This window comes from Synchiropus splendidus, chromosome 4 (assembly GCF_027744825.2).
Source record: "Synchiropus splendidus isolate RoL2022-P1 chromosome 4, RoL_Sspl_1.0, whole genome shotgun sequence".
In the NCBI taxonomy this organism is placed as follows: domain Eukaryota; kingdom Metazoa; phylum Chordata; class Actinopteri; order Syngnathiformes; family Callionymidae; genus Synchiropus; species Synchiropus splendidus.
The window spans coordinates 11,844,088-11,866,904 of NC_071337.1; the positions used below are offsets into that span (position 1 = coordinate 11,844,088).

The window sequence follows — 22,817 nt, forward strand, 5'->3', positions numbered from 1 at the left end:
TCAGAACTGGTTGAATTGAAAACACATTCTATTGCGCGTAAAGCGATATTTATGACCACAGAAAGACGAAGAGTGTTTTGCAAGGTGTTTCTTTTGTTGGCAGACTTCAGTAAACAGCTTCAACTGGTGAGTTTCAACAGCAATCGATCCTCAAGTAGCTGTTAACCCAATACGTCGATGAATTAAGTTTATATATATTAGGATTTTCTCTGCAACAATGATGACAAATGGGCTAAAGAACTAGGTAATATGTTGAATGTGCGACATAAATTCCCTGACTAGTTCAGTTGTTGACTAACGATTATATAGTAATTAAAAATATTGTTGTAATTTGTAATGAATATTCAATTATAGTGCATTAGAACTAAATCTAAATAAGTCTAAATCTAAAACAAATAAATACTTACCTTTATGACTGGTCATAAAGCAGTGCCACATATTTACAAAAATAATACGCTTTTCTTAAACCCATTCTAATATATCAAACAACGAAAAATCGTAATAATGCTTTACACTAAGCAGCTGCAGTTCCTATTTTAACGACACAATTATAAAAAAATGCTGAAATAAAGCACAAACAATAGGAAGCATGTCATAACTTAATAATTGATATTTATTACAACAAAACAATTGGAAATTACCATCCTTTTGGATACATTCTTGCCACAATTGTTTCAGTGTTTCATCTGACGCCGTCCTCCCAATTCACTGAAGACAGATGTCTTTGTGACACTCTGATATGTTGGTGGTCCATTAAAACAACAAGAACTTGTATAAAACACATCTCTCTGACATACAGATCCAGTATTACAGTTGTTTTACTTAAAAATATGATGACAGTAGAAAGCTGGTCTGGATATAGACGGCCAGTTCAAAGATACATGCGCGTTTCTCCAGGTCATTGGGTTCACCTAGATATTCCAGACAAAAAGGAAACCTGTTGCGCGACAGGTCTTCTCTGTATTCTAACCACATGTATACCCGCTTAAATTTGGCTTCCAGGCAACAGAATCAAAGGATTCAAACATATGTGGCAGCTGAACAGAACCCCCCCACCTTAACACAACCATCTACATCTTCTTTCAGTTTCTTGTTGTCATGGTTACAGAGTAAAGTAACAATACTGCAAAGCCTGACCAGCCGAGGTCCAAGTCTGCTCTTCATCATGCTTGAGTGATGTGTCCTGAACGGTCTGCAGTGATCAAGAGCAGAGGGTGGGAAACTGAAAAGATTTTAGGCAATGATATGGCCAGTGTCCCTATTAGTGGGAAGGGGGGGGGGTGGTTCAAATATGAATATAAATGTCTGCTGGTGCGACCACATTTCTCCACGGCAGGTGGTTACAAGTTTTCTCCCGGTTGGTATTGAGGCTCTGTCGCCGTGAAGTAATCTTCTAGAAAAGACTGGAGGTACTCGAAAGTGTGCCTCTCATCAGCCTCCCGCCTCCAGCACTGCAGCATCAGTTCATGGAGGGAGGAAGGGCAACCGAGGGCACAGGGCATTCTGTAGCCCCTCTCCACCTGCTCCAGCACCTCACGGTTGTTCATGCCTGACAGAGGAGGAAGATGAGGCAAATTCACAATCACATCTTACTGAGTCACGACAAACAACTTTTTCCATAGATACAGTAAGTTCCACTGTGTACCAGACGTACATTTATCAGCTTTCTATATCTATCTAGTTTTTTGGGGAAAAAATCCAGAAAAACAAATGAGCATTCAAACAAGGCAAATTAAAGACTGTCAGTCAAATTCAGAGGAACTTGCTGAATTATAATTATGCTTCAATTTATGACTTCCATGAGTCAGCAGTAACATTATCATCCCTCAACTGGGGTATAGATCAACTGACGCATGAGGTCCTGAAAGAAAACACCCAAGTTCTCTTTTGGTTCAAAGAGAGTTACAAAGTTAGTTTGATCTTCTGTTAAATTAATTTAACTCAGTTGATGTTAGGTTTTATTTTCTGAATTTCTAATAAAAATTAATCAGATTGATTGGTTTACCCTGATTCAAAATAAAAGCAAATCAATGATTGATATTGAATATTTTGTCTTTAATCCAAACAAAAATGGATTAAAAAATGGACCCTTTTCAGTTAGACATACTAATGAGTTCAAAAGTTCTGACACTTATAATGTTACAGTGCATTACGGAGCTTGTTATGTGGTGGAGTGTTTCACTGAGCAGGGCTCTACTATCCACAACAAATGAATTCAGGGTTCCCCCCTAGTGCTTAAGCAGCGTAGGGAATGACTCCCTACAGCAGGCCTGGCCAACAAGTGGCTCCCGAGCCACATGCGGCTCTTTTCCCAGTTTCATGCGGCTCTTCACCAAACTTTGTCATTCCCTAAACTAAACGTATGGCATGTGTTTCACCTGTTATTCATTGTCCTTACATATTTGTGGGATGTGGCTCTTTTCAGCAACAAAGTAAAACAATGTGGCTCTTAGCCTCTGACTGGTTGGCCACCCCTGACCTACAGCAAGATTTCTGCTGCTTTCGTCAACTTGTAGTGAATTGTGACTGACTATGTCAGGTTTCTTACACTCTCAGTCGATCAAGGAAGACTCTGCCTTTTAAGGTGGACTGTTAAGGAGGACCATTAAGGATTTACTATGCGCTTTGCTGTTCCCCAATCCGTGTTTCTTCCTGCTTCTGCCTACTTATCCAGACATTTTTTAAACAAGAACCAATCGTGTTTCATAATAATTTTAACCATTTGGGCGCCACCGTTGCAAAAACGTGACAGGCAGCATCGCGGTATTTAAACAAGCCAAGATGCGAGACTTGGTTGAAGAGATGAGGAAGGTTGTAGTTTTGAGACCTGGAGAGCGAATTTAACTGACTCAGATTCTGAAGAGGAATATTCTAACTTCGGCACGTAATGAGAGCGAGTCCGTTTGCCATGACACAAGCTGCACATGCAGGTGCTTCGCTGTGTCTGAGGATGTGGTGGAAATGGGAGAGAGGACAACAACAACAACAATGATGCCCCCACTGACAGATGAGGGAGAGTATCTCCAGTCGATCAGATAAACATCTGTAGAAGTTATATAGTTCAGTGTGGCCACCGACTGGTGACGTCATAATATACAAATCGGCTGAATGAATTAACTTCCATACAAGGAATGTGTAGGAATGAATTCATAAGAGACAGTTATGCTGAATTTTCTGCAACAATTATAGAATGACTGAATTATAAGAATGATATAGAATAGAACTGTAGAATGTTCAATGAATCCTGAGTCTGTTCGCATGTCACCATGAGAATACTCAGGTACCTGGGTACGGCACACGTCCTTTAGTGATGAGCTCAGTCAGTAGGATACCGAAGCTCCAGACGTCTGACTTGATGGTAAAGCGTCCGTACAGCGCCGCTTCTGGAGCCGTCCACTTTATTGGGAACTTCGCCCCTGAAACCATGGCAACACAGTGGAGATGCATAATTGTGTAATTAGAGAAGGTTATTTATAAAAGTATAGGCATGGAAGCAGAGGCAGAAACTGTTAATCATCACAATGTTCTCACACAACTCCCTCCCTCTCCCTCTCTCACACACACACACAGAAGCACGCACACACGAAGACGCTGGACTTAATATCTCATTCTGTTACCTTGTCTCGCTGTGTACTCGTTGTCCTCAATGAGTCGAGCCAGCCCAAAGTCAGCAATCTTACACACCAGATTGTCTCCAACAAGGATGTTGGCGGCTCGCAGGTCACGGTGGATGTAGTTCATCCTCTCGATGTATGCCATCCCCGCCGCAATCTATGACAACAAAAGCAGTGATGAGGGCTGAAGCTCCGTGCTTGTTCCATTAAGAGCACGCTTGTTCGCCTGACCTGCGCAGCCATGTCCACCAGCTGAGGCAGCTTCAGGATTTGTCCCTCGCCATCTTTTAAAAAGTCTAGCAAACTTCCTGAAAAGAAGAGCGGAGAAAGTCAGTCTGGAAACTAAAAGTGCAGGGAACCGTTCTGTGCATAAATCTGTTTTGCTTAGACTGCTTTTGCACTTCAATGTTTTTTGGTAATAACAGTAATAACGGTGATACTTTTGCAGCTAGAAAACATTTTTATTGGTAGACCTTTCCAGCTTCATGGTCTCTGTGGCATTGGGTATTAGAACAGATATGGGACTCAGAACAACTCGTTTTTTAAAGTAGGGGTTCTCTGATCAATCGGTCAGCGATCATGATCGGCCAATTTCAGCGTGATCCGATTATTAATTTCACCGAGCTAGTTGACCAGCATTTCTCAGGTGTTGTTTGCGTGGAGACAGAAACGGCCGAGTCCGTTGCCGTTTTGGAGTCGGGTGCAGCGTTCGTCTGCCACCTGAATCTGAAACTTTTGAAGAAGTCCGGAGTGGAAACTTTCACAAATGCAGTGCTCTCTGTCTTGGAGTCCCACTACAAGCGGCCAGTATGTAAATATTCCATGGACGTACCAAAGTCTCCAGAGATTCACCAAACTGCAACGTCTCACATGGAATTAAATGTTTTTCAGTTGTTCTTTTGACAGAGAAGTTGCAGCATTCCCCACGTTTTTCTTTTTTCTATTTTTTTGCGTTCTTGAAGAGGTATATGAAAACGAGTCTGAATTCAAATGATTAAATGGTTCATTGTTTCACATCATGTACACAGAAGGTCTCACTTTGATTACAAATTCATTGTCAATCCATGTGATCGGTGTCGTGATCGGTATCTGTGATCGGTGGTGATCAGCACTCCGTCTGATTGGTATCATTGGTCGGCAGCAAAAATCCTCTATTAAAAAAAAAAAAAAAAATATATATATATATATAATATAAAAATAATATAAATAAAAATATATATATATAAAAAAAAAGAGTAGTAGTAAAATATTCAGGGCAGGAAGAACTGAAGTCAGTCGACTTTAGCTGTCCCTCAAAATGAGTTATAACGCAGCAAAATAAATAAATGCATATAACTTGAATGAATAGGTAGCAAGATTAATATTAATGTAGTATGTTAGATATCAACTTCATGTTATGTTTCTTAAACTGAATAGATTCTTCCCCTCCTGCTTGTTTACCTTATTTTTCTTCTTCTTACACTCCACCTCTCCTTTCCCTCTATTTTCCATTTTTATTGTTATGCGACAGGTTTAGTCAAAACCTGTGCAGCTCTGGTTCGGCTTAATCGCAACAGAGTTGGTAAACAAAGATGATTGTGCTCTAAAATCACGGTAGAATTCTCGCAGCACGTGCGTCTCAGTGTGTGTGCGGGTGTGTGTGGTCATTCTTAGTGAGGATTCGATGACGGTTCTCAGTGCGTCCGTGTCTCTCATATTTATGTGATCTCGCTTCTGTGAAGCACATTGAGCCACCAATATGAGCGGATTGTGTTATTTTAATAAACCCGCCTTGCCACTGTCATCCTCGCCGTCCATCCTACTTTCCACTTCTTTCAGGATCAGACAGGAGTTACAGCACAGCCCCTCCTCACACACTTTCTCATTCATATTTGATGCGCCAGCTCTCTCTTTACGTCACCCACTTTACTCTAGAGGCCAACTTTGAGACTCTGTTTACTTAATCATCTTTGAGAAATAGTTTGGTATTCAATGTGTTTTTTTAATCACCAAATACGAATTCAGATTCACAGTGGTTTTAAGTCGGCGCTTCCGGCAAACTCCACAAAGGTCCAGCAAAGATGAGGAAAGAGAAATCAGCAGAACTGATAGAAATTCTACACTGCACCCTGCAGCCATGCTCTAGGCTTGATCTCTGGTCTCAGAGTTAAAGCAAGGTCTACTCCAAAACAACACTTCTGCCTTCTCCAATTTGCCTAATTAACAAAAATACATCTGAGGCTGGACGTTAAGACACTTGGCAAGATTGACGTTGAATAAAATCCGAATCTGCTGCCTGTTATAAATACAGAACTTCTTTGACAAGTGAATACATTTTGACATTTCCTATGTACAGAAACACACAACATCAGTGTTGCTGTAAGTGGTTTTTAAGTGTCACTGTGGTCAAACATCTAGAGAGAAGTGGTCAAGCATAGACTCGGTGACTTTTTGAATATTTTCAGTTCTTCACTGATGACACTACTGATATGACTAAAACTGAACTGTAGAAACCAGTCATGACATGACCAAATGACACTCGAGGGTTCAAGATAAAGATGGAGAGCAAGTTTTGAGGTGACAGAATCGGTTGTGTCACAAGCTAGTTGGTCGCCATTGGCGTTACAGCTGTGTTGTCATGACAACTAAGGCGACTAGGCAGGCTGGTAACTACCTGTGTTGAGCAGAAGAAAAAAAATTATACATTCTAGCTGAGCGAATTTGGTGGTTGTGTAATCAGCCGGGCTAAGTACATAATTAAAACAGTTACTCAAGCACCTTATTTGATTCAAACTGCATCCCTTTGTTAGCATCATTAGCAGGTCTCAGATTAACTGCGAGTTCATCCTTGTTTTGTTCAACACGGTTCAGTGAAATGGGATAAATTAGATGTGATTTTTGTGGTTTGCTGGAGGTCCGTTTGGATTTATGAAGGTAGTAAGGAGTCAGTTCACTGTCAGTGATGCAAACGTCATATTCAGTCACGTGACCAGCTCCAGTCAAAACAGTCGGAAGCAGGATATTTTGACGTAATGAAATACGACATACAATCGGCTCACTGAAGTAAAACGACTTTCATGAGACAATGAAGAAAAAAATGAGAATTTTCCGACGTTGTGAAGGTTTACGCCTTCATTCTTTACTCAGCGCCCTCTTCTTCATGTCGTTTTTGTCAGTGTCATAGAAATTCCATAGCGCTACTGCCATCTGCTGTCTGAGTGTGTATTTAAGACAAAATATGTTGATTTAAAAAGATGTAGGTTTGTAGGACATAACGTGAATAAATGAGTATTTAGTCAAATTCTGTTCTCGAACTCATGATACAAACTGTCAGTCCTTTGTCTTGTGTGATGAAAAACCTTTTCACAATTCTCTCTCCTAAAATGGTCGTTTTTCATTGCCTTCCTGCCGGATGTCCGTCCAATATCCAACTATTTTCACCACGGTGTTTCGCCGAGGCACCAGCACAGCTGGAGACCTGCATGTGTTGATGTGAACCAAGGCAGACGACCGCGTCAGAGAACCTATGAGGACCACTACATCTAATAAAATAAACACAGATCCAGAGACTCAGAGTCGACCAGTGTCATTATCAAAGGTTCCCTGTATTTAAGACAAGTTTAAAACTACGATCGTGAACCAAACTCCACCACACTCTCCACAACTGTCACACGCTGGTGTCGGCTGTCAAACGCCACGTAGCTGGAGCGCCGGCACGGTCATGTTCATGTTCATGTACGCAAGTCCAATGTGGCGAGTGTGCTGCGTGTTTCTTGAATTTATCGTGAGATACAGAATTGTCATTGTGGGGATTGTGTTTGGCGGTACATCGTGTACGATACGTTATCATCCATCCCTAAAAGGAAATGATATTTTGTTATACCACAAAAAAACTCTGGTTAAACATTGTTTATGTCGTCACATCCGAGTGCAAGGGACATTAGTTAGAAGAAGCTTAAACTGGTTGTGCTTTAATGTTTGGCAAGAGGCTGGGACTCAAACCAGTGATGATTTTCTACCCACGTTTTAGTCGATAGAGTCAGAGTACATCCACACAGCAGCAGGGTACCTTGGCTCATGAACTCAGTGATGATGTAAATTGGCTCCTCTGACACGACGGCGTAGAGCTGCACCAGCTTGTCATGCCGGAGCCTCTTCATGATCTGAGCCTCCTCCAGGAAGGCCTCAGGGGACATCGTTCCAGGCTTCAGAGTCTTCACCGCTACCTTGGTGGTACCGTTCCACATTCCTGGCATACAGACGTTAACGCACAGATGAGACTCTCCAATTCCTTCTGCACATATTTACACGTACAAGGAGGAGAGCAAGCGCAGAGTGAGGAGGTTACGCAGGGGCGCATGCAGTGGAATATTTTAAGGAGCAAATCATCAGATTAGTCAGAATTATTATGGAAGGGAGGAGGGGTTGACGAACGAATGCTAACATGTTTTTTTTTGTCTACAACCCATTTTCTTAACCTTTAAACCTGACGGTTTTTGAGGCATTGAGGCAACGGACAGATTTCAAATAAATTCAAAGGAAATATCAGTGTTAGGGCGAAGAACAGATGATTACAGTTTGGTTCTGGACTACTGTCTGGATCCATGAATCGCTAGCAGATTGGTCTGCGGCACAAAAGGGGCTACTATCAACAATATTTCAAGTGCAAAAAATGCTATTGAATCATCTAAATAAAACAAATGAATGCCAATAATGCAGCATTAAAAAGAATCAATGACTGTTGCGGAAGGGTGCAAACAGTGCTGTATACTGTCTGGAGTCACTTAAGCCCTGCGAATGTCCAACATGTAATAAGTGTGACGTAGACCAACAAACTGAAGGTGCACTCCCTCTTGTAATTTCTGCATTATGCATCGTATAAATTGCGAGCTGTTGGTCTTTCTCAAGAATACTTTCACACCGCAGATCTATTGTTTGTATCCAGATGGCAGCACTGACCACGAATTTGCTCGCGACATCACATTTGGTTTTCGTAAAGGTCTGTTGAAAATACACTTCTGCGTCATTCTTGGCTGAAATTTTCTGCGGCTGAATTATGTTTTCATGTATGCGCTATGCGCACCAAAATTCATCATAGATGTGACCTCCAGGCTTTTAGCTATGAGGGCGTCTGGGCATCTGCAAAACATGAAAAAATGGACGGCAGATAGACGACCGTAGCCACCAGATGCCACCGTATACCAGTGTAATCTGGTGGCCAAGAATTGGATGTCTATTTTTTCATGTATAGCAGATGCCCTCCTCGCTAAAAGGCTGCCATCAAGCAATATTGACAGAGCAGTTTGACACCCAGCTGAGGGGCAATAGCGGACAAACAGTCGTGCCTGCCGGCAGTGTCACGCTCACCCATCCACACGTCCCCAAAGCAGCCCTGCCCCAGTTTCCTTTGTAGGAGTAGCGCCGACCTGGGAACCTCCCAGGCATCTTTCCCCAGGCCCATGGTGAGGGGGGTGGAGTTAGGACAGGGTTTGGTCAGGTAATAACACAATCCATCATGAGTTCCTGTTGGTCAGTAAGGATGGAACCAGGGAGGAGAGTGGACAGAAGGTGAGGAGATGGAAGGCAGAGGTGTGACAAAGAGATGAGATGAGATGATGACATGCACATGCAACAACAGGTGATGGAGGTGACAACTGGGCACACCTGGAAATTCAGTTCAGTCCCCTGACCTCTAATCTCAAGGTAGCAGTGAAAGACATTTTTCGTGTCTTAAATCCAGGAGTGCAGTGGTTGTGACCCCCACCCCCCGCCACGGAGACAATCCCGTCGGCCGTACCCATCCAGACTTCCCCGAACTGGCCGTTGCCCAGTTTCTTAATCAGTTGTAGGGATTCACGAGGAATCTCCCACATATCCTTGGTCTTCACCGATAAATCGGCCAGCTTAGGCATGCCTCGCTTACAGCTGCCAATCAAACGGCAGCACAGGCCTGCCGCACGCTCTGAACCGAGCAGGTGAAAAAGAAAGAGAACAACATAAACAGAGACGAACAGAGCAGACGTACGGGAAGAACGCGGTGACGGTGAAGTAAGCACACAAAAAAACTGAGAGGCTGAGATTCATTTGATAATAAATGTCATTTAGAGCGTGACAACCTGTCACCTGTAGCAGACAAAACACACAGACTGTTCAGTTCAAAGTGGACAGAGACATGGACGGTAGGATTCTATACTGGCTGAGGATGCTGCAGAGGCCTGTGGTGTATTCAAGGTCTCGACCATATCAGGACAAGGAGGGAGGAGAAGAAGCGGAAGCATTGAACACATTAATGCAGATGCTAATAACGGCTGTGAAGATTAGGCTTGGATCAATGGTGGTGCTTTTGTGAAACACAAGGTAGAAATGTGGCACTTTAATATCACTGAGTGGTTCTGGTCTTCTTGCAGCCGCGAGATTCCATATTCTCTATTGTTCACCAAACGCACAGTATGAATACAATCATCAAGATAGTGGAAAATGATCGCTACAAAGAGCTACTTACCCGGCGCAGGCATCACCAAGTGCAATTTTTAGGGCTTATTGATTTGAATGCTGTTTGGATTTAAGGGTTTTCATTGTTCTAAACTCGAGCAGACTGGGGTGGAATTCTCACTGCAGGTTCCTACAGCCACCTCTGACCATTAACATTTGCAGCGGCTAAAAGAATGTGTCAAAAATAATCCAAAAAAGCTTCCCCATTGCTGACTATCTAGATGACTAGGTGACTCGGTACGTCGTGACATCTACAGTTTAAGTTTACGTTTAGAGTGCTCCCATTTCACAAGGAAGTGCTACAAGCAAAGCTCCTCAAATAAATGCCCACTTGATGATACAAAATAACACTGACAATGTATGACAATGTATGTCTTGTCATTCTTATTAATTGACTTATAAATATTGTAATACAGTCACTACTTACACATAGAAGTACTGCACCTTTTATGATATGGTTTAATTATAGCATGCATCATTAGGTTATTGTACCATTTTCTATTTATATCGAGTACAATATTTTTTTTATTAATGTTCAAGAGTAATTAAACAATTTAAAAGTCTAAATTCCAGAATGTCATTTTTATTCTAACAGCAGACTGTTGAATTCATGATCAGTCTTCGTTGTTTGTGGGTTGTCTATTTATTTATTTATTAGTTGTTTCTGTTTATTTTTTGTGTTTTTTATTTATTTATTCTATTATCTTTTGTTTTATTTTATTTTGTTTTATTCATGAAAGCAATAAATTTGATTCTGATTTCTTTCTTTTTATAATAAATATCTAGTACCCACTGAATGCAGGGACAAGAGCCACCACTAGAGGGCCGGATGACAATAGTGGAGGGAACCAGTGTGAGAAAACTGTCGGCATGATCCTGTCTACAGCTGTAAGAAGTATGAATCATATCTGATTTATATACACCAGTTTGACACAACAGCAAAGCTAAGACGAAAGCTACATTATGGTCGATGGCACAGGAGGCAGAAGTGGAGGGGTTACCTGTGTAGTGATCTACTAACTGCTGCACTGTGTCAAACTGAGATCTTGTGGTGATGTAGTATCCACCGTTGTCCAGTTTTCGGATCTTATAGTGCTTGACATGGTCGCCCTTCTTGTCGTCCCAGTCTCGGATGGACAGAGAATAGGCACCTGAACAGAGGGGAGTTGACAGAGAAAACGGAAGTGTTGAGACTTTAGTAGAAAAGAGAAGTCACTCCGGTCATAATAACTGTGTGTGTGTGTGTGTGTTTGTAACAGTAAAAACTCGTTGCAGATGAGCTCATCCTTAATGGCCGAGACACTGTAGATCACGTTGCAGCAAATACAGTGAAAGCCCTCTGTTGTTCTGTGCGAGTGTGGTCAGGTAACCTTTGGTGGTCTCGCTCTCTCGTATGAGGAAAGTCCCCCTTGGGTTTCCTGATCCCAGCAGCTGCCTCTCTGCATCCTTCCTACCCATCTTCCCGAAATACCACCTTTCAAGAAGAGAGCAGAGCACAAGACATGGAGTCAGACACCACATTTGTTCAGGTGGTTAAAAATCTCACATTAAAGCGCTGTGCGTCTGTAGGTGTTGCTTTAGCAAGTGCAAACTGAAGGTGCATGCAACTGTGTGCTAGCATGTAACATTCGGCACCACCACTTGACTGTGAGCTTTAGGTGTTATTGTATCTGCTTGTGTATGGATGTGTACATGCGTGTGTGGGTCTGTGTGAGGGGTTTGAGCTGACGTGTAAGGCGAGCTTGTGTATTCCAAACAAGCATCACGTGTGTGTACAGTTGCGGGTCAGTGTGAGTTAGTGCGTGTGTGTGTGTATGTGTACTCACTCCTCTGCTTGTATCGAGTCTACTGGAGCTACATAGTTGGAGGGGATGTATCCAGTTTTGTCGGTGTCCAAAGAGCGAGCCTCCCACCAGTCGCCCTCTCTGCTCAGCACAAACACACAAAACATTTTTGTCTAACAAGACCTAGTCAAATGCTGTAAAAAAAAATTTCCAGGAGTAAGTTGATAATACAAACTTTATAATACAGTGGGTGCTCAAAAGTCAAACTTGACTAAATTCAAACAAAAAGTTTCCTTGTAAAGTCCAACTACTTATTATTAATATATTTGTTTCATTTTCTCATTTGAATGTGATGCTTGGGATGTACCTGAACGCACCAGCGCACAGATTTATATACATACTGGAAATAATGATTCAACTAGGTACTATCAACAAATTGTTCTGCTTGTAATGACTCACAGTATTTGAATTAGAATCCAATCGATACTGAATCGAATCTCAACTTAAAGGATCAAAACCAAATTGTGGGGTTCTTCACAACACCAAACATCCCCACATTTCTCTAGTCTTTATGATGAAAATTGTTTCCTAACTCAAATGTTTTGTGATTGAAATGGAATGTGGAACAAATTCATTTTGAGTTTTGAGGTGTCACAACACCTTTGACTAAAATCTCCTGCAATGTTTTGTACATCATACTTCAAACCTGACAGTTTGGATGACCGCAGCAGTTGTGGTTAGAGACACAAAACTCACACTGCCACAGAGAAACAGGTGTCATGACGCAGAGCCACTCAAATGTGACAGGCCCAGTCAACACATCAATATTTGATAACAAATACAGAATAATTGAGTTCTAACTGAAAAATCTGCTAGTAATTTGGAATTTTATAATGCTTTTATAATGTTCCATGTTTAAATGTCTTCACTCCAAAACTCAAAAAGTAGATCAAAATGTCATTTTGATTTCAACCACTTCAACATCAACCCTCAACTGGTGCAGCTCATTACGAGAGATGTAGTATGAGGAGAGGAACATTTACATTAAGTTCCAGGCTGCATTCGATTTCCATCTTGGGTGAAGAGTTGAAACCAAGTTGAAACCAAGTCTGATCTGAAGTATATTAACTGAGAACCAGTGAAAATCAGAAGAAATATTTGGATAAATTATATTTTATTCCTGGAAATTTAGAGAAAACTGACCAAGTTATCAGGTGTTGATATAGTCTCGACATTCGGGACAACAAAATGCTCAAGTTCGTATTGACCTCCAGCAGCTGCTGACTTTGTTAAATGCTTAGTGGTCATAAGTGTCATCAGTTATTCACACAGAAGTGACACCTCTTAGCATCAATAGCTTTTAAGTGATGAGAGTTCAAAATGATCCAAAACCAAGCAGTGTGTGTGTTGATGGAGGAAACGCAAAGTGTTGAGAGTAGACACGCCTCACGTCACAGAAAGTCATATTTAGACATTTTCTCCTAATGTACAGATCCATGAAGAGGTTTTCCTGCAGATGTGTGTTACACTTGTCTCGAGTGACACATTTGAAACCAGGATTTGTGTTCCTGCTCACGTGTTGTTGATGATCTGAAACTTCTCTCCTTTCTGGAACGTGAGGTCATCTTCAGTTCGAGCATCATAATCGTAGAGCGCAATAAAGAAAGTGACTCCACCACCTACACACACACACACACATACACACACACACGGTAATAAAGGAAACACATAAAGAGTGTGTTAATTAAATATCATATTCTATTGCATGTTGTTCAGTATGAAGTTATAAAACAGGTTTAATTCCCGTCTGTTGTTCTACTAATAGTAATAATAGCACAAATACCTCATAAGTAACTATGAAACTCCAAAATACAATACAAAAAAAAAATCCATTTTAATTAATGTCACTTCTCAGAGTAAATGAGTGTGTAAAGTTTTGTCGAGTCAGACTATGAGCACTTTTGGTTCATTTCAGACGTGAACATTAGCTGAGAGAAGTGCTGTTGACTCTCAGAGCTCAACAACGTTTTTTTTTAAAAAGGCAGAGAAAGGGGGTCGTACTTGTGATGGCACTTGGCCGCAGGTCGGAATTGGTGTTTGGGAAGATGAAGTCCGGTATGGCCGGAGTGGGGTCAGGAAAGTAGCGCTCAGGAGTCAAGCCTACAGACGACCCCCCACCAGTGTTGCTAGGAGACAAAGCTCCAGCATTTATGTGTTCGGCTGGTGTTTCTGCTGCCTTCTTTTTCTTGCAACAAGCACACCCCATAATAACCAGCGCGGAGACCGTGTCTGCCGGAGAAGCAGAGAAAACATTGTTAGTCTCGTGAAGACGGGTGATGTGGATGATCATTTCATTTAATAAATACAACACAATAACACAGCACCGCTTCAAAAAGATCCCAACTTTCAGTCTTGTATTCTCTTGACTTTTTCTATCATAAGTTCTAAAATGCTCTTCTTCAGCGACTAGAATAGCCAGTCAATTGCAACTTGTACAAACTTATCAAATGGGACCTACGAAATAAAAAGGTGGTCATAATGTTCTGGTTATAGAGTGAGTCATTATATATTTAAAAGATGGTTTAAAAACGACCATTTTGCACAAAATTAGAATAGAATTTGTAGCAGTGTTTTAAAAAAGTTACTTGACTTTTTCTGACAAGACAATAAAAGGTCACCTGACGTCTTCCTCTGTCAGATCATCGGTCAGTCAGCATCTCCACTGGTCAAAAAAGAGAGGGAAGAAGAACAGTAAGAGTCAAAAAGAAGAGATGAAGTAGCCGAACAGAGCGGTGTGAGAATGAGTTTGTGGTGAAACTGATCTACTTCAGGGGAAGCTGTCACAAAATGACCACTACGTTGCACAAATATCGTTGTGTCATTGGATGCACAAACACACAGTCGCACACAGAGAGGAGCGGACTTCCAGTTTTTGGTGAACCACATAGGTTCATGAGTTTAAAAAAATGCAGAGAGAGGAAATGAAAGGCTCACGCGAATTCACCAGAGGCAGCAATGTAGGAGCTGCTTTGCAAATGACTTTTATAGTCAAAAAGTAGCAAAATAAGGCGCAACAACTGCGGGTTCTACTGGCACCTGGTGGGTTACTCACATATTGCAACCAGAAAAAGCAGCATTCCTTCCTACAATCAAATTCATAAAACTGCCACTATTGAAAAAAAAAATGTGTTGACTCGTGATAAAAAAGAGAGGAGAGAGAGACCGCCAGTGGTTTCATGCTGGGTTCATTAATATTAGATACTGTCATGAAACAATCTCCGTAATGAACACAATTGTGGGAAGAAGAAAGGCAATCGAGTCTAATCCATCGTCTAATTTAGTGTCATCTATCATGAATGCATTTTAGTAACCGATTATTTTTTCAAATGTCACAGTTAAAACACAAAATTATGTCGGAGCAAGGGTTGTAAATAGAATCTAAATGAAAATACATTTTTTCAAAAGTATTTAAAGTATTGTAAATAATGATATTGTTTTGAAACTTTCCATTGCAATTGCTCAAAATGTGATCTGATAGGTGTGCGTGTCCTTTGATGTGTTCTTTGTGAAACGGTCGCACACTTTTGAGTCGCCATGGTCACATGGCCTCCGCTCTTCCTCCTCTTACTGCGGCTTGTGCGCAGAGGATGATGGCTAGTTCACTAATAAACCCACCTGCAACTACAGCCCTGTGTATTCCATACAATGTACAAGTCTTCCTTAAGCTTGACTACTATTAGTCTTCACAGGGTAGACTAGTTTCCCTCTTTAATGCACCAAGTTTTCGACTCGCAAATATTGCACATCCACTGGAGTGCAAAGAAGAGTAAAACTTGAAAAGCACTCTGTCTGCGGATTTCACTGAATACTTATGACTAGTGTCAAAATTTCAGTAGTCCATTCAAATACCAGTGATTTCCCATACAGACTCAATACCGCAAAAAAAAAAGCTTTTTGGGTCCATTTGAACACAACATATTTTCTTCTGCTTTCAAAAAGGTGATTTTTGGACTGAGGTAGTGTGTGACTCTTCTCCTGCTCACAGTCATCCTCAGACTGATACCGGAAAAGCTAAAACAAAATGTGACTGTCAAAAGCCGAGCACGTTGTACACATTCAGGGTTTCTAATCACGGCGCAGCATCATGCCATCAGGAAAATGGAGAGATGAAAAAGGAAGAAAAAGATTATCAATTGTAACGCAATTTTTTGGGGAGGATAATATTAAATGTAGATATTTCTGCCCAGAAACATTTGATGATGGCAGGACGTGATGTCATGTGTTACCTGGTAAACAGTTGGGAAGTGCTTGCTCAAGTTTAGCACTTGTGACAAGCTTTTATTTTCAAACCACAACTACTCACAAATGTATACCAAGGACTCATTGCTGGATTCACGCAGCTAATGCTAGCATCGGGCAACCAGCTGTTGCTTCACAGTACCATATTGCGAGAGCAACACGGACTGCATTCATAATATCTATACATATTAAGTCACTTGGCTAGAAAGGCAAGACAAATGTTTGGTGTGGCCTGACAAAAGCCTCTTTTTCAAGAGGTTGAAGCTGGTTACGAGAGAATTGGCAGCCCTGTGCTAACATGTTAGCAATCTCTGCTAACTGCTGCTCAGTATAGCTCCGGAGGACTGTAGATACTGCAATCGATGGTCATCCTGGGCTAAAACAGTGCGGGCAAAGTAGTTGGATATTGGTTATTTAATCCAGCTCACACAGAATCTCTCTCCTGCTGCATTGTGATCACTCAATCACTGAAACAATTTAGCCCCCAAAATATTACAACCAGAACCTGTTCTGGCACCTTGCTATTGCACATCGACTGCTTCGTATATTTATAAAGAGCCGGGCCACTGCTTCATTGGTGACTATCCGATTATCATCTCATTACGGGCAGTAGAGACTCCGGCTTTTGGTGACCAAAGCGAGAATGTTATTTAACTGTTTTTCTTTTCTCACGAGGCTGTTGTAGAGAAGCGGGAAGGAAATACAAGTCGGTGCTGTTTGCTGTGCAGGCTGGATGGACACTGTCCCGACTTTCAGGAAAGGAGAGATGGGGAGGGTGGGGAGGGGGCATGTTGCAGATGAGGGTTGAACAGGAAACTCCAACATGGCTAACTTCCTTCAGTTCTCCTGATGTTCCACCTGATAGCGCATGAATGTGTTTATGTGCGGGCGTCTCGACACTCACAGATGTGTTAAACAGCGCAAAGAGGGTTTTCAGAATCAGAAAAGTTCTGCTTCTGTTGGAATGACTTTATTCGTTTTCCTATTGTTCCAGCTGCCATATTGTTCTTCCTGTGTGTGACTTCCTGCAAATTCCACTGTAGGTGTGGTGAGCTCATGTTGGACTTGATGAGTTGCCAGAGTTTGGATCCCAGCCCCTCTTCACACTCGGCCGTTTCCCGTGAAAATCCTGTCTCTTTTCAGAGCTGATCTTTATATATATACTTTTTCACGCTCTTTACTCTAAATAAATAAACAATTAAATGTTAACTGGGAGGGCAATGCTAGTCTCTGATCGACAGAGGAGATCTCACGTTCTAGCGAGTGTGACAACACATTCGTGCTGCATTGAAGTCACATGAGTGTTGACTGACTGATGTGGTTTACCAGACCAACATTAATATGCTGTGGGAACCATACATTCAGCTTCTTCATTTTATAAAGCATTTGCATCTTTGCTATCACAGAAGTGTAGTGAAACCGAAGTGAAGCAGAAGCACGAAAAAGTTAGAAAATCATTGCCACAGAGTTCTCACATCAGCAATTATCAGATGAAATACCCGATTCAGATGAAAACAACACAAAGTTCTTAGAAAATGTGTGACTGAGACACTTCATACTGATGTACAGCGCTGACAATTGTTATTTTCAGTCATGATTTGGAGGTCTTTGTAAACAATGTGAGATTGTTAAACGATTGTGTAGGACGAAAGAGCAGAGTGCATGAAGTGAATTCTTCTGAGAGGGATTTCCATCGCCCTGACAGAGCTCTGCCTGCCAAAGCCTTGAAGTCTGGCTCTTTCATGAAGCACACAGGTTGCAGGGTTGAGCCTAAAATTCAGACGACGTGGGCTGTGCTCGCGTTCTTTTCTTTCCCTGTCTGGCTGTCAAACTGGCCTGTGATCTCTGTTCTAGAGAAAGTCACGTGGCGGCATCATCCCTGTGCGTTTTTGCCAATGCTGGCGGTCTCCATGGCAACTCTGAGTTGTTGGAGGTCACATGCAATGACGTCCAACCATCAGGTGTGGGGCTTGCCTCGGGGTCGTTTCCAACCTTCTGCCATGGGGTTGAATTTTAGCTTCGCTCTTGTTGGGGGGTTGGGAGGAAGGTGGAGGACATGGCAGGTGTGACGTTGCCCCAGCCAAGAAAGGCCTCTGAGAGCTCCATTGCACGCCCGCCGGGGCCACCTGATGTCCTAGATGGTTCTGCCAGAGTCTTGTTTAGGGGCCATGATTCAGCAGAATGGCAAGTACTGTTAAGTCGTAAATCCGAATCTTCGTCCGGCCAGAGACGGTCTGGTGGCGCCAGAGAGGTTTCCAGAGAAACTGCAGGGCTGATGCGACCAGGCTTCTTCTGCAGTCAAACTCTGGTTTTTGATCCCCACTGTGTGTCACTAAGGACCCAAGGCAAACAATTTTCAGGCTCCACAATGTCATTGCCAAGTCGCAGGGGAGGTGGATCCAGTCCATCACCAACATACAAGAATTTGGTCTTTGTCCAGCTCACTTAAAAGCTGAGTGTCTTTGCCCTGTCACTCATATCTCACTAGCAATACTATGTAAGCAACGCAGAGTCTATGGACCAAATCAGGCTCGTGAACTATATTTTAGACCAGGGGTTCTTAACCTTTTTGATCTCGGGGCCCACCTTTCCCAGAACAAGGAGGCCCGGGGGCCCATGCAAGTTATACAACTGATTCATGACTCTTGATCTCATTTGTGATCAATAACAATATTTAATCTACTGACACATAAACAAATCAAAACCTTGTGAAATTACATGAAACCATGTGATCATCGCAAACATATTATATTTGTCATCAAAAAATCCAACCAGCAGCAGAAGCAGGTGCAAGTCATATTATTTACTAAAGAAAAAAAGAAAAATACACTTGATGCAAACTGGAGAAAATTGGAAAAACGGAATAAAAATATGAATAAAATAAATATAATAAAACCATGTCTAAATATCATAAAAGTTGCTTTCATGAACAGTTTTTACTGTTGGGGGCGTCAATTCAGTGACACACTACTGCCACCATACGTGGCTAATGTATTAAAACTGAGTGTCTCGTGGCCCTCATGGGCAAAGGTGTAAAACAAAAGCACTTGCGGCCCAAACATGGGCACCAGCCCTATGGTTAAGAATCACTGTTTTAGACTGTAGGAAACTTTTTGGTTTGAGGAACCATTCCCTCCCAAAGAGTATGTGTTTTTATGTTTATGTTCTCTTCATCCAAAATCCAGTACATGTCAAGTCTGGCTTTGTGTTTGAAACTGACAAAGTATAAATTGAAAGTTTCTGTTGTGACATTCAATAAATGCTGTTCCCAATTTGAGTTTGCTTCTTTAACATGTGTAACTGTTGTACTTCATTAATTCAGTTAGTTTCTCTCCATCATGACTCGTTCTAGAACTGTTACAGTACATACTTTAGCATATTGACATTTCTTGCTCCACATTCTTCATGAGTCACAGTAAAATCGAGATATTTAAGTTAAAAACACCTTTTCTTCAACAACACTGTTGCATTTTCATTATATTTCCCACTTATACAAGGATAGGGATGTTATAAGGATACGCTTATACATATATTAACAGTTGTCTTAAGTATTTTCACAATTACGAAAATACAAAAAGCAGTACCATTATATTGATGTTGCTACACCTAAACACCAACTATTGACAAATGCACATAGCTAATGCTAGCATTGGGCAGCCAGCCGTCACTCCACAGTACCATATTGCGAGTGCACCACGGACTGCATTCATAATATCTATACATATTAAGTCACTTGACTAGAAAGGCAAGACAAATGGGTAGTGTGGCCTGACAAAAGCCTCTTTTGCAAGAGTTTGAAGCTGGTTACGGGAGAATTGGCAGCCCAGTGCTAACATGTTAGCAAGCTCTGTTAACTGCTGCTCAGTATAGCTCAGGAGCGCTGTAGATACTGCAATAGATGGCCACCCTGGGCTGTAACACTGTGAGGAAAGTAGTTGGATATTGGTTATTTAATCCAGCTCCCACAGAGTCTCTCTCCTGCTGCATTGGTCTGTGACAGCGCAGGCTATTTAGCGGTCATGGATCAGGATGTCAGAAGAGTTTTCCTGGAGAGAACCCAACTATGGGAAGCTGTCATGCTAACATGGCACAGACTAGCACAGGAGTGCTGTTTAGCTGCAGGCTATATGTAGCTCAAATGGGCCAGATATAGCCCCCCTGGCCATGAGTTGTCTACCCTGTGTGTCGTGAAGTTCATATAGAGTAAATCAAAACTGCTCTGGGTACTTCACTGCTCTGTTCAACTGCCACATGGGTGCAACAAGGATGCAGCCTGTGATCAATGGTTGATGAACTGATGCAGAGAATGACCTTGGTGGAAGGTCACATAAGACATGCAAGCAACGACTGGTATATAACAGCAAATGGTTTCAAAGAAAAGCAAATCAACGGATTAATATCTTTATTTTAACAGATTATGTTTCAAATGTATTCATCTGCTGTGTCATGGTTCATCATAACTAATGCCACCTTCTGGTTCTGCAGTGAATTCCAACTGGAGCCAGAACTTTGAGATTCTGGGTGATAAGTGGAGACCATGACTGTGCACGCAATATTCCAAAGCAAACATGGCCTCATGAGCATCAGCCAAGGTCCGCGGTCACATTACAAATTGGGGATGACTGGGACACAAACACACATTTCCAAGCGACACACCCGTTTCCTGCCACAGTGGACCCTCCAGATAGCAGTGAAAGACAACAACAAAAATGCTACTTCACATTTTCTTTTCACCGTCTGAGCCCCAGTGCTTGTGTCTCACCTCACGTCTCACTCTATCTCACACCCTGTCACATCTGCAGAAGCCCCACAGGATGCTGAGCGGAGTGATAAGACCATGGGAAGCAGGCTATCCCTGAACAATCGAACACACTTGTTACACACAGACCAAGGGATTGTTGAACTCTTTGTCAGGACGTCCTGTTTCCACATGATGTCACTGTGTCCTCTCAAGACTGAAGAATGTGACACAGTACCAGCACGCAACTGACGGAAATAAAAGTTGTCACAACATAGATTGTTTTATAGAAGTCTAGAATGGTAAAGTATGTCAACTTGAGCAGAGCATTAATAGTCGATGGAGATCGTATCCCTTCCTCCATCCACTGTCCTCTAATTTACAATTAAACTGAAACATATTGTCCACATCAGAAAAGGCATTAATATAGCCAGGACACACACAAACTGCTTTTCAATAATACATATATATAAACACTCATAGAAGAGACCATTCCTCGGCATCTAACTAAAATACCTTACCACGCCTCTTTCCTTCCTGCCTAGCCCCCGAGGATAAAGGCAGGAACTGACCTCGTAGAGAAACAGGAAGTGATGTCCAGCCTCAGACAAACTATCCATAATGTTTTTTTCTCATTCACCCAGCAACGTTAAAACTGGAGGCTGGACAACTCTAGCAAGGGACTCAGAGCTACTCGTTTCTGTGACCATCTGTTTGAATTCAAAAGAATGGTCATGCACTCTTCTTCTGAGTGCATGATCATTCAAAATAAAAGTTGGCTGCTCATGGCTGTAGTTTCAAGACAGGACATTGCTATGCGGGCAGTGCAAACCAAACATGGATAACTGTCAGTGTGGATGGTTGCCATGGTACATGTAGATCCCCCACCTCGCTCACAGCTGAGATGATGACAGTCGACTTTATAAACAGGAAGTGACCACCTCTCTGACTCTGCGCGCTGGTACAGTGGTGGAAGAAACCAACATTGATCAACTTCTCTCAGCTGCGTTGAAAACTTCCTTTTATTAAAACCTCCGTGAACTCCACTGTTTCACAACATTCACATGTTTCTTAAGTTCTTAAATGTGCCCGAAGGCTTGTATATGAATATATCCAAAGCCTTTTCAATGAAGTTGAATGAATGTACCAATGTTACATCTCTGTATTTAGTTTCAAAATACATGAATTAAAACATGAGCAGCCAACGGGCATATGACAGTAAAGTTTCTCAAGTAGATATGAAACAAAAAGTCACAGTTGGTGGATGAATGTTTCAGTAATAACGAGAGCAGACTTACCCACAGATGTTTTTTTCCCGGTCAAAGTTTGAGGTTGACTGCGAAGTAGGTCGGTTCGTGGGGCGCACGAGAAAAGCCGAGTGCTGCCGAGCAACGCCACTTAAGAGGGGGGCGCGCCCACTCCACCGATGACTCGATCTACGTCACCGCTACAGGCGGAAGCGTCCAATAACTCCGACACAGAGCTAACACAGATCATGAGCTAATCATTAGCATGCCATGTCGTCATTATATTTTCGGAGTTTTTAGTGGAGCGTGACAAGAACAACGTTAAAGATTAGGGATGACACTCGCTTAAACGGCGACATGGAAAAGCTGAGTTTTTACCTCCATCTAGTGGGCAAAATAAGTTTTCTTCGTCCGTCAAATCCCACTTTTTCGGTTTTGTATTGAAATAATACAACTAAAATATTTTTTCGCCTCTGTGTGTCATTATTGAATACAACTTATTGAAGTCCATCATGTAAATAATACACGTGATATTGATACGATAAAAAGGAAGTTATTTAAATGTCTTATGTACATTGTATTTACGATTGCATAAAACTTTAGCATGCCAGGTGTCTGGTATATCCAGCTTTTTTTAAGATTCAGGTCTGTCGATGTGACCATC

The 22,817-nt window shown here is 41.9% G+C and overlaps 1 protein-coding gene across 3 annotated transcripts; it reads right to left on the reverse strand.

The window, feature by feature from the left end:
- Positions 1 to 595: 595 nt before the first annotated feature.
- On the reverse strand, positions 596 to 22,794 carry yrk (Yes-related kinase). Of its 3 annotated transcripts, XM_053861331.1 has the most exons (14): positions 22,205 to 22,794; positions 14,548 to 14,591; positions 13,931 to 14,158; positions 13,446 to 13,548; positions 11,912 to 12,010; positions 11,456 to 11,559; positions 11,087 to 11,236; positions 9,391 to 9,555; positions 8,961 to 9,116; positions 7,663 to 7,842; positions 3,846 to 3,922; positions 3,618 to 3,771; positions 3,285 to 3,416; positions 596 to 1,549 (listed from the first exon to the last, which is right to left on the reverse strand). In XM_053861331.1, exons 3-14 carry the CDS (start codon positions 14,133 to 14,135, stop codon positions 1,341 to 1,343), a joined length of 1,734 nt encoding a protein of 577 aa, XP_053717306.1. In that variant the 5' UTR covers positions 14,136 to 14,158; positions 14,548 to 14,591; positions 22,205 to 22,794; the 3' UTR covers positions 596 to 1,340. The 3 variants fall into 3 exon arrangements, with proteins under 3 accessions (XP_053717306.1, XP_053717305.1, XP_053717304.1); XM_053861330.1 differs by lacking the exon at positions 9,391 to 9,555; XM_053861329.1 differs by lacking the exon at positions 8,961 to 9,116.
- Between the last annotated feature and the right edge of the window lie 23 nt (positions 22,795 to 22,817).

Bases quoted from the DNA above. Each gene is read 5' to 3' on its own strand.
- yrk (XM_053861331.1), bottom strand. From the start codon at position 14,135: ATGGGGTGTGCTTGTTGCAAGAAAAAGAAGGCAGCAGAAACACCAGCC. The intron at 11,560-11,911 runs GTGAGTACACAT...TCTTCTTGAAAG, and splicing joins GACTCGATACAAGCAGAGGA to GTGGTATTTCGGGAAGATGG. The intron at 3,417-3,617 runs GTAACAGAATGA...CCATGGTTTCAG, and splicing joins CGAGTACACAGCGAGACAAG to GGGCGAAGTTCCCAATAAAG.